Here is a 13,252-nt window from a genome sequence, read left to right as displayed (position 1 = left end):
GACACATCCAGATAGTTCAGGAGAATCTTCCTATTTTATGGTCATGAGATCAAGAATGATAATTCCATCTGGAACTTTGAATCCTGAAATAAGGTAGCAGTCACAGTTTCCAGGGATTAGAACATGAAAAATGGTTTGGGGAAGATGGGGAGCAGTGGGAAGCGGGTGTTATGCCTCTGTTAGTAATTGAAAGAATAAACAACATTCTTTAAGAGAGTCTCAGTAGTTAATACAATATACAAGAAAACCATGACCTGAAAGAGTAGTAATGTTTTTATATTCTAATTGAAGCAGTAACATGTAGACTCTTAGGTAGACTGTGAAAAGCTAGGTATGTGCATTGCATTTCCTAGAACACCATTTTAAAAAGCAGCAAAATGAGCCATAGTCAAGATACACATGCAGTGAAATGTGGAATGTACAGGTGTTGGTGAGCAGAGACCAGGAAAACTCCTACTGACTCTGCAAGGCACAGCCAAATCCCAGCAAACAATTACGCAAACCTCAAATGTGACAATCTCTATGGTTGAGAGTTTCTGCTCTAATAAGCTCTAAAATAATGATTCATCTTTATTATAGTTTTCCAAACTTTATCCTTTAGTTTCACCTAAACAACTCTCTCTACTCATATTTTATTTTATTTATTTATTTTTTTGCAGTACCAGGGATTGAACTCAGGCCCTTGCGCTTGCCAGGGAAGCGCTTATTCCACTGAGCCATCCCCCCGTCTCTACTCATATTTTAATGGCTTCCATAATATCTAGTTGGGTCAGGGAACTTAAGTAGGAAGTTGAATGGAATAATTAGAGGTGTGCAACACAACTCTTCTGTAGGGGACACGTTGTGTGTGCTGCACTAGAGACACGCCTCGAACCCACTGTCAGCATAGCATGAGTCAGCATAATTGTGAGCACCCCTGTATTAGGAGTTGAGTGCAACTAGGTTTGGAGAACTTCTAAATGTAATGACTGCACGTGGATTCATATCCTCTCATTTTTTTTACTTCCAATAGAACTTTAAATAATATAATTTAAAATTTATTTTATATACCTTTTGTAGCTACAGCATGTATTATAGCTTAGTGTTTTGGGATGTACTGCTATAGACAAATCTAATTCCTGGAGGAATGATTCCCTTTGAATTAATTTAATTTGGTATAGTTTTGCAAATTGGTGCCATTTTGTAGCAGCCATACTTTATCACATGTAACTACCGCAGTATTTCTTAATTTTTAGTAAATTAGAATTAAGTGAAAAATTTGGTAGGGAGAATTAATAGTGTGGAAAAAGCTTTCAGAAGCTTCTGAGCTTCTCTTCTCAAGAGTTCCAACAATGGAAGTAACGCGCCCGCCTCCATTATGGAGCCGCGCTTCACTCATGCATCCGCCTGGAAAACGCCCTTCCAGGCCAGAGCCCCGAGCACCCCATAGACATCTCGGTGACTGTGGCTGTGTAGAGTCCAGTTGGAGATGTCCTAGTGCCCTTGTTTGGATGGAAGGTTAAGGAACTGAACTGGCCTTTGTTAAGATTAATATTTTAATTTCTTTTGAAACTTGTAACTTTTACAAATATGGAAGTGGGATGTCTTTCCTAAAAATTTACCTCGAAGTTTTAGGACCGTGTTGAAAAATGGGCTATGCATTGACTTGAATATACTTTTTGTCAGCTAAGAGACAGATCACAAGTGGCTCCACTTTGGTCCTGTGAACGTTGAAGGGCGGGGAGAGCCTGCACGAGTGTGGTTGCTGACTGCGTGGCTCCGCTCTCGCGCGTGGACTGTCTGTTCTTTCTGGGTATTGCCTGCCTGCCTGTGTTTCTGTCTGTTCGTGCGCCCACCTAGCGCCTGTCCACCTTCCCACCCCAGCTCTGTCCTCCTGGGTCCTGGGTTCTCAGCCTGGGTTTGGCAGGGGGCGCGCGAGGTCCCGGAGCTGTCCAGCAGCTGGCCGCTAAGTTCTCTCTGCGCTCTTAGAGCGGGGAGCTCTCGGGCGCCCAGCCGGGCAGAGGACGCCTCCAGTCGGGCCTGGAGCGTCCCGCTCGCCGGCCCCGGCCCCGGCCCCGGCCCCGGCCCCGGCCCCGGCCTCCGTTCCAGCTCGGGAGTCCTGCCTCGGCCCCGCGCCCGCCGGGGTGCTCTGCTCGGTGCTGCTCCAGAGCCAGCGCGCCAGCCGGTTTTCTCTGCCTGTAAGGGCGGGGACACGGGGCCAGCGTCCGCCTCCTGCTGCCGGGTGGTCTCGGCTCTGGGATTTTCTAGCCGAGCGCCCGAAATCGAGGGCGAGAGCAAGGGCCGCCTATCAACTTAGCAGCTGAACCTAGACCTCCGGATCCAGAGGGGAGATTGATGCTGCCGGGTCGGCGGGGGAGGGCGCAGGAGGGCAGAGGCCGCAGAGGTGCAGCCGGGCTCGCGGGACGGGCTGGGGACCCGGCGGCCGCGGGGAGAAGCCCGGGAAGCCGCCCCGCCCCGCCCTCGCGCCCCGCCCCGCCCCGCCCTTCCCGGAGGCGCCGTCTCTCCCGCCGTCTCCCGGCGCTGTCTCCATTGTCTCTGCCTGCACCGCAGGTTGGCTCGGATTCCGTGCCTCCGGCTGGGGCACTCATCCCGGGGAGCCGGTCCGGGCCAACTGGAGCCCGAGCCTTCCCTCCCCACCCCCGGACCAGGACCCAGACCCCGGACCCCGCGCCCTCCGGCCAGCTGCCGCCTGCACCCCGCGTGCGGGGACCATGAGCGCAGCGCAGGCTCCAAGTTCCGCACGCGCCAGGGGGGGCCGCCCTTTCCTTTCTTAGGCGACCAAATCGTGTTAATCTCCAAATTCAGTCTTTCCGAGGCGGCAGTAGGAAACGCAAACGTTGGTTCCCGCGATTCCAAGCCCTCCTCGATTTTTATTTTATTTTTAAAGAGCGAGACGATGGACTGAGCCCTACGCGCCATGGAGCCCCGGGTCCTGCTGAGAACGTGCGGGCTGATCCTCTGGCTCGGAGCGGGTGAGTGCATGATCGCGGGGCTGGGTGGGGACGGGTGGCTCCCACCTCGGCTGGGCCGGCGGGGCGCCCGGCTCCGGCCCCGGGTAGGTCTGGAGGGGATCTTGGAGTAGGGTGGGTTCGGCTGAGGGTTTCCCGTGCTTGTGCTGGAGCCCGCAAGGCGGCTGCACCCGGACAGGGTCTGGGGCTGGGAGGAACTTTGCAGAGACAAGGGCCGGAGTTGGTCATGGAGATGGGGTCGGGCGCACGGCTGCTGCGAGCGTGGCTGCAGATCGCGGGTGAGGCTCTCCGCGGCAGCGCAGGGTCGCCGCTCGGCGCCACCTCCCTATACTGTCGCGAAGATGCGATTCTGTGGTTCCCTGGAGGAAGAGGCTTGTATTTTAACTGAGTATTTGTATTTTTTCTTTCTCTGTTCTCCTTTCCCCCATTCCCACCAGTCTGGGGGTTTGGGGTGGACCCTTCCCTGCAGATCGACGTCTTAACGGAGTTAGAACTCGGGGAGTCCACGGCTGGAGTGCGCCAAGTGCCCGGGCTGCATAATGGGACGAAAGCCTTTCTGTTTCAAGGTAGGGTCTGGGTATTACCCTGAGGGGCTGGCTTGGCTGCTGCTCCTAACTTTGGTTGCCTCAGGGGTGACAGCACCTAGCTGAGGTGTGAGGGGGTCAGGGCGACAGTTAGCCTCACGTCTCTTTTAGAGGTGTGTTTTTTCATTCATTCTGCATTCCCCTTCTCCTCCTCCCCACTCTGTGCTCTTGCCTGTCAAACGGGTAGTCCCTTAATTAACGCATAGAAACTCCAACAGCAGATGGTTGGCTTTGGAGTCTGGGGAACAATGAATTGCAACACAGCCGCCTCATTTGGGTGAAATTGATTTAGGTAGGAAACAAGATGGCTTAGTCTTAGTTAAGACTGTAACTTTGAAAGTTTTAGGAACAATGGTCCCCTGCAGCGAGGCATTTCTCGATGGACCCCTTTCTGGACTGTTAATGCCTTTCAGCATGCTCACCACTGTATATCACAAACATCCTCCCTTTCGAGAAGACTCCTTGTAGAAAGACTGCCCCTCTCCCTTTTCCACCAATGACAAAAAAAAGAGAATAATATTCTTTTTAAATAATTGGAGGAGATTTCAATAAATATTAATCTGGAAGTATATCTTTTGTCACCATTAATTATTTGCTTAAGCTTTTAAAACTTCTTGAAGCCAGTGGGCTCTGGCTGTGTACCAATGTCACCATTTCAGATTCCAGTGTATTTAAAGGTGCGGCATGGCAGGAAGCAAGTTTCAAAGCTGTAAGCCTCCAACTTTGAAGCTTTTGAAGATTGGTTCATGGGAAGATGCTGTAACATGAGGTTTTGAAAAGTAGCTAAATATGTGCTAGACCACACATGAGGTGTAGGTAAGGGGGGATAGAGAGACAGAGACAGAGACAGAGCCACACAGAGAGGCACAGAGAGAGGGAGGGAGGGAGGGAGGGAGGGAGGGGGGGGAGGGGGAGGGGGAAGGGAGAGAGAGAGAGAGAGAGAGAGAGAGAGAGAGAGAGAGAGAGAGAGAGAGAGAAAGTGTGTGTGAGAGAGAAAGCAAGCTGGGTGCAGCCCAGCCCAGGAAGCAAGCCACTGTCCTCCCTATGGCCTGTCCCAAGTCTTCTTTTGTCATTTCAGGGCTATAGCTTCAAAAAAAGAGCACAACTCATAGTTACTAAAGAGTTGGATATGCAAAATACAGCCACTTGTTAACAAACTTGCAACCCAGAAATAGAAATAAGATAAGACTTGAATGCTTCTCTAGTGGTGCTGTTGCCTGTTTCAGCCAGTGTGTGTCACCATGGACAGTCACACCAAAGCTCATAGCTGGGAAAGAAGGAAATTGACATGTGTTACATTTATGTAAGACGAGTTTGCCTTTATAAGAAGCTGAAATGTAGCTTTCTGGTTTTTTTTTAATTGTCATTTTTAATTTTCTCTTAATGTTTTTATTGTGACAAATATTTGTTGTGAAGTTTTATTTACCTAAAGATTTTTTTTTTTTGAGAGTGGGACATGGATGCTTGATTGTTTAAAAAGAATAAGCAAATTTAATAAAGGGTACGCGGCTCCACTGTCAGCAAGATTTCTCACTTGAATAGAAATGTTAGTAGGGTCAAGGTTTTGGGTTTTGGTGTGTTTTATTTTGCTTTTATTTCTTTGAAATGGAAGTGAAGTTATTCCAGGACTGACAAATTGAATAAATGGAAACCTTTACAGAATCTAAAGTTATTAATAAATGGGATTGATGTGCTTGTAAAATTTCCAAAGATTCTTAACATTTTATTAGTTATCTTCCTACCTACCTGTGAAGACAACCTGAACTGTCGTAAATCGAAACCTTCAGGAGTATACGTTTTGTGTGAGTCAAATAATTAGATAACACACAGTTAAAATTTTCTAGGCAATAGTCTTTAGGAACCAATGTCTTTGCTTGGTTAATTGAAAATATTTTAGAAACATGGATTTCTATATCAATTGAGAGCTTCTTCAAGGTAGGCATTGTATTCCAAATACATGAGGCTCGTGAATTATGTTTTCTTTAGATAATTTTTAATAACTAGATTTATCAGTGCTCATTAATAAGTTGGTTGTTTTTATTTTCTTATTGATACCAAGTCCAATATTTATGCACAGTAAGTGCGTTTGATTTGAAGGTGTAAAATTTCATTTTCTGCCCAGTTATGAACTTTATTTCATATAGCTTATCAGTCAGGATTTATTTCCTGTGGCGTTCTCATATGTTACTGATGTGTTGATTACGCTGCAGTGTTTTTTCTAATTGTAAGTCCTGGGTTCTGCAGTTGACAAGTGGACCTTGACCCTGTGTGGTTGTTCTGCAGGACCTTGACAAGGGCCTTTTCTCTGCTGTTGGGAGGGAGAAGATTTGGTCAAGAAGTCAGTTCTGAGTTTTGCTGCTTCATTAGACTCCACAAGCGTTAGAGAGACAAAAGCACTCAGACTCTGAAGACGTTATAGATGCCATTATAGTGAGTGGTGTGCACTGCTGTACTTTATATGGTGTGGAAAATGTCGTAGCGGGAATAGTAACAATGTGTACAGAACCTGTGAGCTGCTCTCCGGCGTCACGAGCCTATCATACAAGTATCTTTGCAGTGTCAAATATGTTCTACATAGAAGAGATTTTTGAACTGTGACATTACTCACAACAAAACCATTTTCTGTGTCTTCACTTTAAAGAAATCTCAACATATATTTTCTCAGTGACTTTTACTTATTTAGTATGGCTTCTGTTTTTGTCTATTTTTTCTCTTAGGTGCATGCAGTTTGGTACTATATGAATGAATAATTTTGTGAATTATTATGAAATATAAGTCTGATATTACTTGAAATTTTATTGTATAGCATAATAAATAAGTTGAAATGTATTTTAAAGTCTTATAAGAGATCGGTATTCTAAATAGGAATCAATCATCTTGAAAAGCGCAGGAAGAGTCACTAACCCACCCACCACAGGAAGCGCCCTGCTCTGTGCTGATATCTGCTTGCTGTGTCACTCACTTTCCCATTTGATCCCAATTTAATCAATTTCACCTGAGCAATTGTGCTTGTAATCTTATTGGTTGGCCATAGCTTTGTCCTACCTCATGTCCATCTTCCCACGTTTCCTACCTTGGACCCACCTTCGACCCACCTCACCTTGTGGATTTGCTCTATAAAAATCCCAAGAAAAGGCAGGGTCCTGGGCAACCCACTCGAGTCCCCTTCTGTCCCTCTCTCAGACAGAAGCTTTTTTCCCCCCAGTGAATATATTCTTCTCTTTAAAAAATACAGTCTTATCTTTTTTTCTTCCTGTACCAACAACCATACTACCAATAAAATGTTTTTGTTATTGCTGAATTTGATGTGTAGTTATATAGGAAATTTAATTAATAAGATGCTGAATTGCATCATTCCTTAAGGAATGCAGCTTTTGATCTGTGCCAATTATAGGAATAGTTGAAAGAAAGTCCAAGTAATAGTTTGGAATGCACATCTTGTAATAATTTCTTGCTATATAACCTGACACATAGCCAAAAATATAGACTTCTTATGCTTTTAAAAGAACAGAGAGTTCAATCCCCAGTTCTGCCAAAATAAAATAAAATAAAATAAAAGAATAAAGGTGTGAATATTAACAATGAAAAAACCTATGAAAGATTATATAAAGAATTTGGAAATCTTATGGAATAGTACACCTACCTTGTTTTAAAGTCTATGAAATTGTTTTCAAGATAATGATGTTAATATTCTTTTCTCAGAACAAAAACAGTAAAGATCAGGAATGTGTGTATACAAAATCAAGATTCTAGGGCTTGCTTGCAAACATGAGTTTTTGATCTTTGATCTTCACAATTCATCTGGCCGGGTTCCAAAAATTGAGTTTCATCTGTTGGCTTAAGAAAATGTCTCCTGAAGGATTCATAGATTTCATAATCCCTTTTATCCCCAAAGAGAAACAGAAGAAATCGAAGATTATTTTCTCTTGAGTAAAGCAATAATTTTAATTAAGATGAGTAATTATTTTAAAAGAATTTAAGATTTAAAAGAATATGTTTATAGGTCTGCTTGGACGCCAACATAGGAAAACAGGACCAAAGGCATTTGGTTGTGGGCCATTGATGTGGGAGGCAAAGGAAAAGTGGGACAGTGGTGAGTGCTCTTAGTTGGTGTGGCAGTTGGAGCAACTGTGAGTTTAGAGCTGGTGGCCCTCAGTCCACTGAAGGGTAGGATGACATGACGATTAAGAGACAGCTTGGAAGTCAGACTGGCTGAGGTGGAAGTGTGATGATGATGGTAGGGGATGTGTTGAGCCTCGGTACCCTTAATTACATAATGCACATTGTTACAAATATTAAAGAAGTTGCGTTGGTTCATTCATAGAGATTACTGTTGTACACCTACTGTATTATGAGATGTTAAGGCAAACTAAGAAGGTGGAACTTAATCTTGCCTTAGAAAAGCTATTAAACCACTGTACAAGTAATAATGAATCACCATGAAGATAAATTATATGAAGAAGTAAGGGTGTAATGGGAATCTGTATTTTTGTGTGGGGTGTCGTGGCCTCAGGGAAATGGTCTTATGTAAGAGTAGCCTGAGGAGAAAGGGTAGGGCTGGCCAAATAGCTCAGCGGATTACAGCGCCTGCAAGCAGGCACAGAGCCTATGCGCTGAGATGGCCACTGAGACTGGGTGTGGTGGCATGTAATCCCGGCTTTTGGGAGGCTGTAAACAGGTGGATCATTATGAGTCCGATCTAGTAGTGAGACCCTGAACACCCTGTTGACCCTTCTCTAAAATTAAAAAAAAGAAAAAAAAAAGGTGCAAGGGGTCACAGAGGAAGAGAAACACAAGCAAAGGGAATGGTGTGAGCAGAGGTCCTGAGCCTACAATGAGCTTTGTGCATTTGAGACGTAGAACCTAGTAATGTGGAGATACAGGAGTTACAATATTAAATGAAGCAAGTGAGTAAGGGTGGGACCAAGTTACATGGAAGACTATATTAATTTAATAGAATTGAAAAGTATACAGATACCATGGTGAGAATAGTGGTCCTCCATGGTGTCATGTTATTAATTTTATTTATTTATATTTTGTATTTTTAGGACAGGGTATACAGGGTATACAGGGTCTCATTGCGTAGATCAGACTAGTAGTGATCCTCCTGTTTATAGCCTCCCAAGCACTGGGATTACAGATGCACAATCTCAATTGCCCTTTCAGAGTGCCCTGGGGGCGGGGCCTGGCATGGCAGGCCTGGGGTTCTGTGTCTGCCTAAGCTGGCACTTTAATCCACTGAGCTATTTGGCTGGCCCGTCATATCTTAACATGTATTTATTTATTTATTTATTTATTTTGGCAGAACTGGGGATTGAACTCAGGCCCTTGCGCTTGCCGGGCAAGTGCTTATTCTACTGAGCCATCTCCCTGGCCCCCCTGTCATGTCTTTAAAATGTCTTTCACAACCCAGTAATTCTATGTTACGTGGCAAGGAGAAATGAAGGTCAATAAGCAGCCTGCCTTTTTAGATTGCACAGGTAGGTGAGATCATGTGATATTTGTCTTAATATTTCACTTAATATAACATAGTTTATTTCCCTCAATCATCAGAGATGACAAGATCCTTCCTGTTAAGGCAGAATAGTATTCCTTTGTGTCTATGTACTGCATTTTGTTTATTCCTTTATCTGTGGATGAACATTTAGGTTGGTCCCCTATTTTGACTGTTGTAAGCTGTTGTCCAGTGAATGTAAAAGTCTTTGTATCATTTTTATTTATTTATTGACAGCGCAGGCTGTTCCTGAACTATTTAGCCCTAGGCTGGCCTCGAACTCCCACCAATCCTCCTGCCTCTGCTGCCCAATGCTGGAATTACAGGTGTGCATCACATGCCTGGCTTCTGTATATCTCTTTAGCATACCAATTTCATTTCTATTGACTATATACCCAGAAGTGAGATTGCTGGATCATACACAATTTCTATTTTTAATTTTTTGAGGGAGTTTCTTGTCATCTAGAGGTGTGACCACCAACCTTGAGTTGTTTCTGGGTCTGAACTCTTGGTCAAGTACAGAAACAGAAGAGTGGCATTCAGAGACCTTGCAAAGTGGTAGCAACGCTTATTTCCAGAAGTTGTGCAGACTCTTCTGGGGAGGCTGCGGCCCAGCACTGGAAGGCTGCCGCTTCTGTAGAGTAGGGCTCATTTTATGGTGGTTTGGGCAGCTGCCCTCCCCTGTTCCTGCAGTGGAATTCCATGTTGTGTTAGGTCCTTCACTTGTGTCCCCACAGGAAGGGCAGTGGGATTGGCTAGCAGCATTCTGTGTTCTGATTCCATTAATGCTGGGGGCCACGTGTCAGCACCATCTCAAGCTTGGTTTCCCCAGCTCCTGCCCCTTTGCTATGTCAAGTAGGTTTCACTTCTCCCCTAGAGGTCGGCTTTCCTGTTCTAGCTCTACCTAGGGAGCCCTGCCCCTACAAGCTGTAATTTCCATCATGGCTGCGTTACATTTTATTGCCACCAAGAGTATGCAAAAGGTTCCTCACCTCCACATCCATGCCAACATTTGTTATGTGTCTTAACTTTTCTCATTGCTGAGATAAAATACCAGGTCCCCAAAGTTACAAGAGGAAACATTTATTTATTTATTTAATGTATTTGGTACATGGTCTCTCTGTACAGTGTGGACTCTCAGTGATCCTCCTGTTTTCAGCCTCCCCAGTGCTGGGATTACAGGCGTGTACCACCACACCTGGTCTTGGAAACATTTATTTTAGCTCAGAGTTTGTAGAGCTTTCGGTTCATAATGGGCTGGTTCTCAGGCGGCCTAGCGTGGCAGAGGGGCATCAGCAAGTAGAAGCAGTCCATGGCAGGGCGGATGGGAGGCAGCAAACAGGGAGCCTTCCTCTCCTCTCCTTATATTCATACAGGTTCCAAGCCTATGGCTGGTGCTGCCTGCACCCAGGGTGGGGCTTCCCATTACCCATACCCAGAACAACGCTAAATTAGTCAACTGGGGGAATCCAGATATTGCACCCTTAATCCGTATCTGCATACCCTGAGCCGAGATCCTCCTGCCCAGAGTCAGCCACCTCCAGAATGCCCCACATGTGAGCACATCAGGCTTCCGGGGACATCTAGATACAAACCTTATACTGTCCTTTTGATAGCAGATAATCTAGCAGGTTTAAGTGATGTCTCATGATTTTGATTTGAATTATACTGATGATTAGTGATGGCAAATAATTTTTCATGTACATGTTAGCTTTTTTTAAACATTCTCCCGAGAAATGTTTACTTAGTTGTTAGTCTTTAAAAATGTTGTTTCTGGGGCCGGGGAGGTGGCTCAGTGGAATAAGCGCTTCCCTGGCAAGCACAAGTACCTGAGTTCAATCCCTGGTTCTGCCAAGAAAAAAAAAAAAAAAAAAGTTGTTTCTTGCATGTTTTGCTTCATATATGTTGTGGATATTAACCCCTTGTGAGGTATACAGTCTGCGAATGCTTCTGCTTAGTGGGCTCACTGTGTCATTTCCTTTGCTTCCAGAAGTCTGTTAGCTTAATCCCAGCGTTTGCTTTTGATGTGCATTCCTTTGGGGTGATATTCAAAGTTCTTCTCCTCACCAGTGCCTCAGGGCTTTCCCCTGTGTTTCCTTTCGGTAGTTTTATGCTTTCAGGTGTTATTGAAGATCTTTAATCCATTGTGAGTTTGATTTTGTGTATGGTATCAAGTAAGAGTCTAGTTTCTCTCCCTGGTCATGGATGCCAGTTTTCTGAGCAGTGCATATTGAAGAGACTCTCCCCTTCCCAGTGTGTGTTCTTAGCACTTCTGTTGAGAGTAGCTGCTGATGAACGTGTGGTTTCTTTCTGGGCCTTCCCTCCTGTTCAGTTTGTTCCACGTGTCTCTGTTCATCCTAATACCATGCTGTTTTGATGCCGTGGTTTGTAGTGTATTTTGAAATCAGATAATGAGAAGCCTCCATCTTGCTTGGTTCTTTATGCTTAAAATTTCTTTGGCTGCTGGATTTTTTTCTTTGTTTTGTAGTATCATTTGAATTTTAAGATTTTCCCCCACATCTATGAAAAAATCTTGTTGGAATATATTAGTGAAAGTTGTCTTGGATCTGTGGATTGTTTTGCATCCTACAGGTATTTTAACAAATTATTTCTCCTAATTCATCAACACTGGATGTTGCTTGCACCTTTCTGTTGCTGTGACAAAATGTCTGAAGTGAGCAAGTTAACACAGGAAAGATTTATTTTGACTCACTGTCAGCCCGTCGTGGGCTGGCTCTATTTCTGTGGGCTGAGGCAGGGTAGGGCATCATGGTGAAGGTGAACTGCCAGCCTTCTGGCAGCTAAGAAGCAGTGAGAAGGTGACAGAGCCCGGGAGGAGGGGGACCAGGAATAGGTCCCAAGCTGCCTCCTCCTGACCTGCTTGTTTAAAGCGGGCTCCATCCCCCATTTGTCACTTCCCGACAATGGTATTGGTTAAGACTTTGTCAGTGTGTTAGTCCACCAATCATCTGAGAGCTCTTGTGATCTAGGCACCGCCCCAAAGCCCACCAGCAACCAATAAGCACTTACAGAATATTTTGGATTCCCATCTGTAGGACTAGGTATCTTTCCATTTGTTTGTTCTTCAGTTTTTTTCACCAAATTTCATAGTTTTCGCCATCTTTCACTTCTTCAGGTAAATCTATCCATAGGTATTTTACTTTTTCACCATTACAGTAAATAATGTGGTTTCCTTGATTTCTTTTTCAGATAATTTGTTTCAGAAATACGGATGTTTTGGTATGCTTATTTCCTATCACAAAACTACATTTATTAGTCATGACAGATCTTTGATGCCTTTTTCAGGATTTCTTATGCGTAAAATCATGCATCCCGCAAGCAGAGATATTTAGCTTCTTCCTTTCGACTTGGACGTGCTTTCCTCGTGGGCGGCTGCTCCAGGGCAGCGGTGCGCGTGCCAGACCTCCAAGGTGCTGTCAGATACAGCCGTCAGGATTAGACTTCTTCGTCTCGTTTCCTTCTCTTAGATGAAAAGCTTTTAGCTTTTAAATGCTGAGTATAATGTCAGCTGTGTTTTAGTCATACACAACCTTAACTGTGTTGTGATACTTTTTTCTCTACCTAATTTGTTGAGGGTTTCTAGCATAAATGCATGTTAAACATATGAAAAGCCTTTTTTCTTTTCTTGCATGTCATGGAATGATCCCATATTTTCCCCTTACTTATGTCGATTTCAGATGTCACCTTTATAATTTGTGTATGCTGATGTACTTTTGTATTTTTGGTATGAGTTCCACTTGATCATGGTAAATGATCTTTTAACGTGCTGCTGAATTTGATTTGCTGGTATTTTGTTGAGCAATTTTGCATCTCTCTTTACCAGGGATATTGGTTTACAATTTTTTCTAGTATTTTTGTCTGGCTTTGACATCAAGGTAATGTTAGAGTCTTGAAATAAGTTTATAAATTTTTGTCTTTTTCAGTTTTTTTGGAGACTTTGAGAAGGTGTTGGGTGGAAGTCAAGGTGACGCCATTGTGTTATGAAATTTTTGACCAGAGACTTCTTAATCTCTGATTCAGTTTCTTTACTTGATACTACTTCTGGTTTTCTATTAATTTAGTCTTGATATATTGTGTCTCAGAACTTATCCTTTTTCTTTTTTTAGGTTACCCAGATTGTTCTCATATAAGTTATACTCTCTTATGATCGTTTGTATTTCTGTGGGATCAATTGTCATGTCTTC

The 13,252-nt window shown here is 44.0% G+C and overlaps 1 protein-coding gene across 1 annotated transcript in view; it reads left to right on the top strand.

Annotated features, from left to right (window-relative positions):
* Window positions 1–2,914: 2,914 nt before the first annotated feature.
* Nell2 (neural EGFL like 2) overlaps window positions 2,915–13,252 on the top strand; it is a 410,830-nt gene continuing 400,492 nt past the window's right edge. The window contains exons 1-2 of the mRNA XM_023723548.1: window positions 2,915–2,972; window positions 3,407–3,535. Coding sequence (XP_023579316.1) covers window positions 2,918–2,972; window positions 3,407–3,535 — 184 coding nt within the window. The 5' untranslated portion in view covers window positions 2,915–2,917. The remainder of the gene's footprint in view (window positions 2,973–3,406; window positions 3,536–13,252) is intronic.

Source organism: Octodon degus, unplaced genomic scaffold (genome assembly GCF_000260255.1).
Source record: "Octodon degus isolate 3935 unplaced genomic scaffold, OctDeg1.0 scaffold00100, whole genome shotgun sequence".
Taxonomy (NCBI): domain Eukaryota; kingdom Metazoa; phylum Chordata; class Mammalia; order Rodentia; family Octodontidae; genus Octodon; species Octodon degus.
This window is presented reverse-complemented; position numbering and strand designations above follow the sequence as displayed.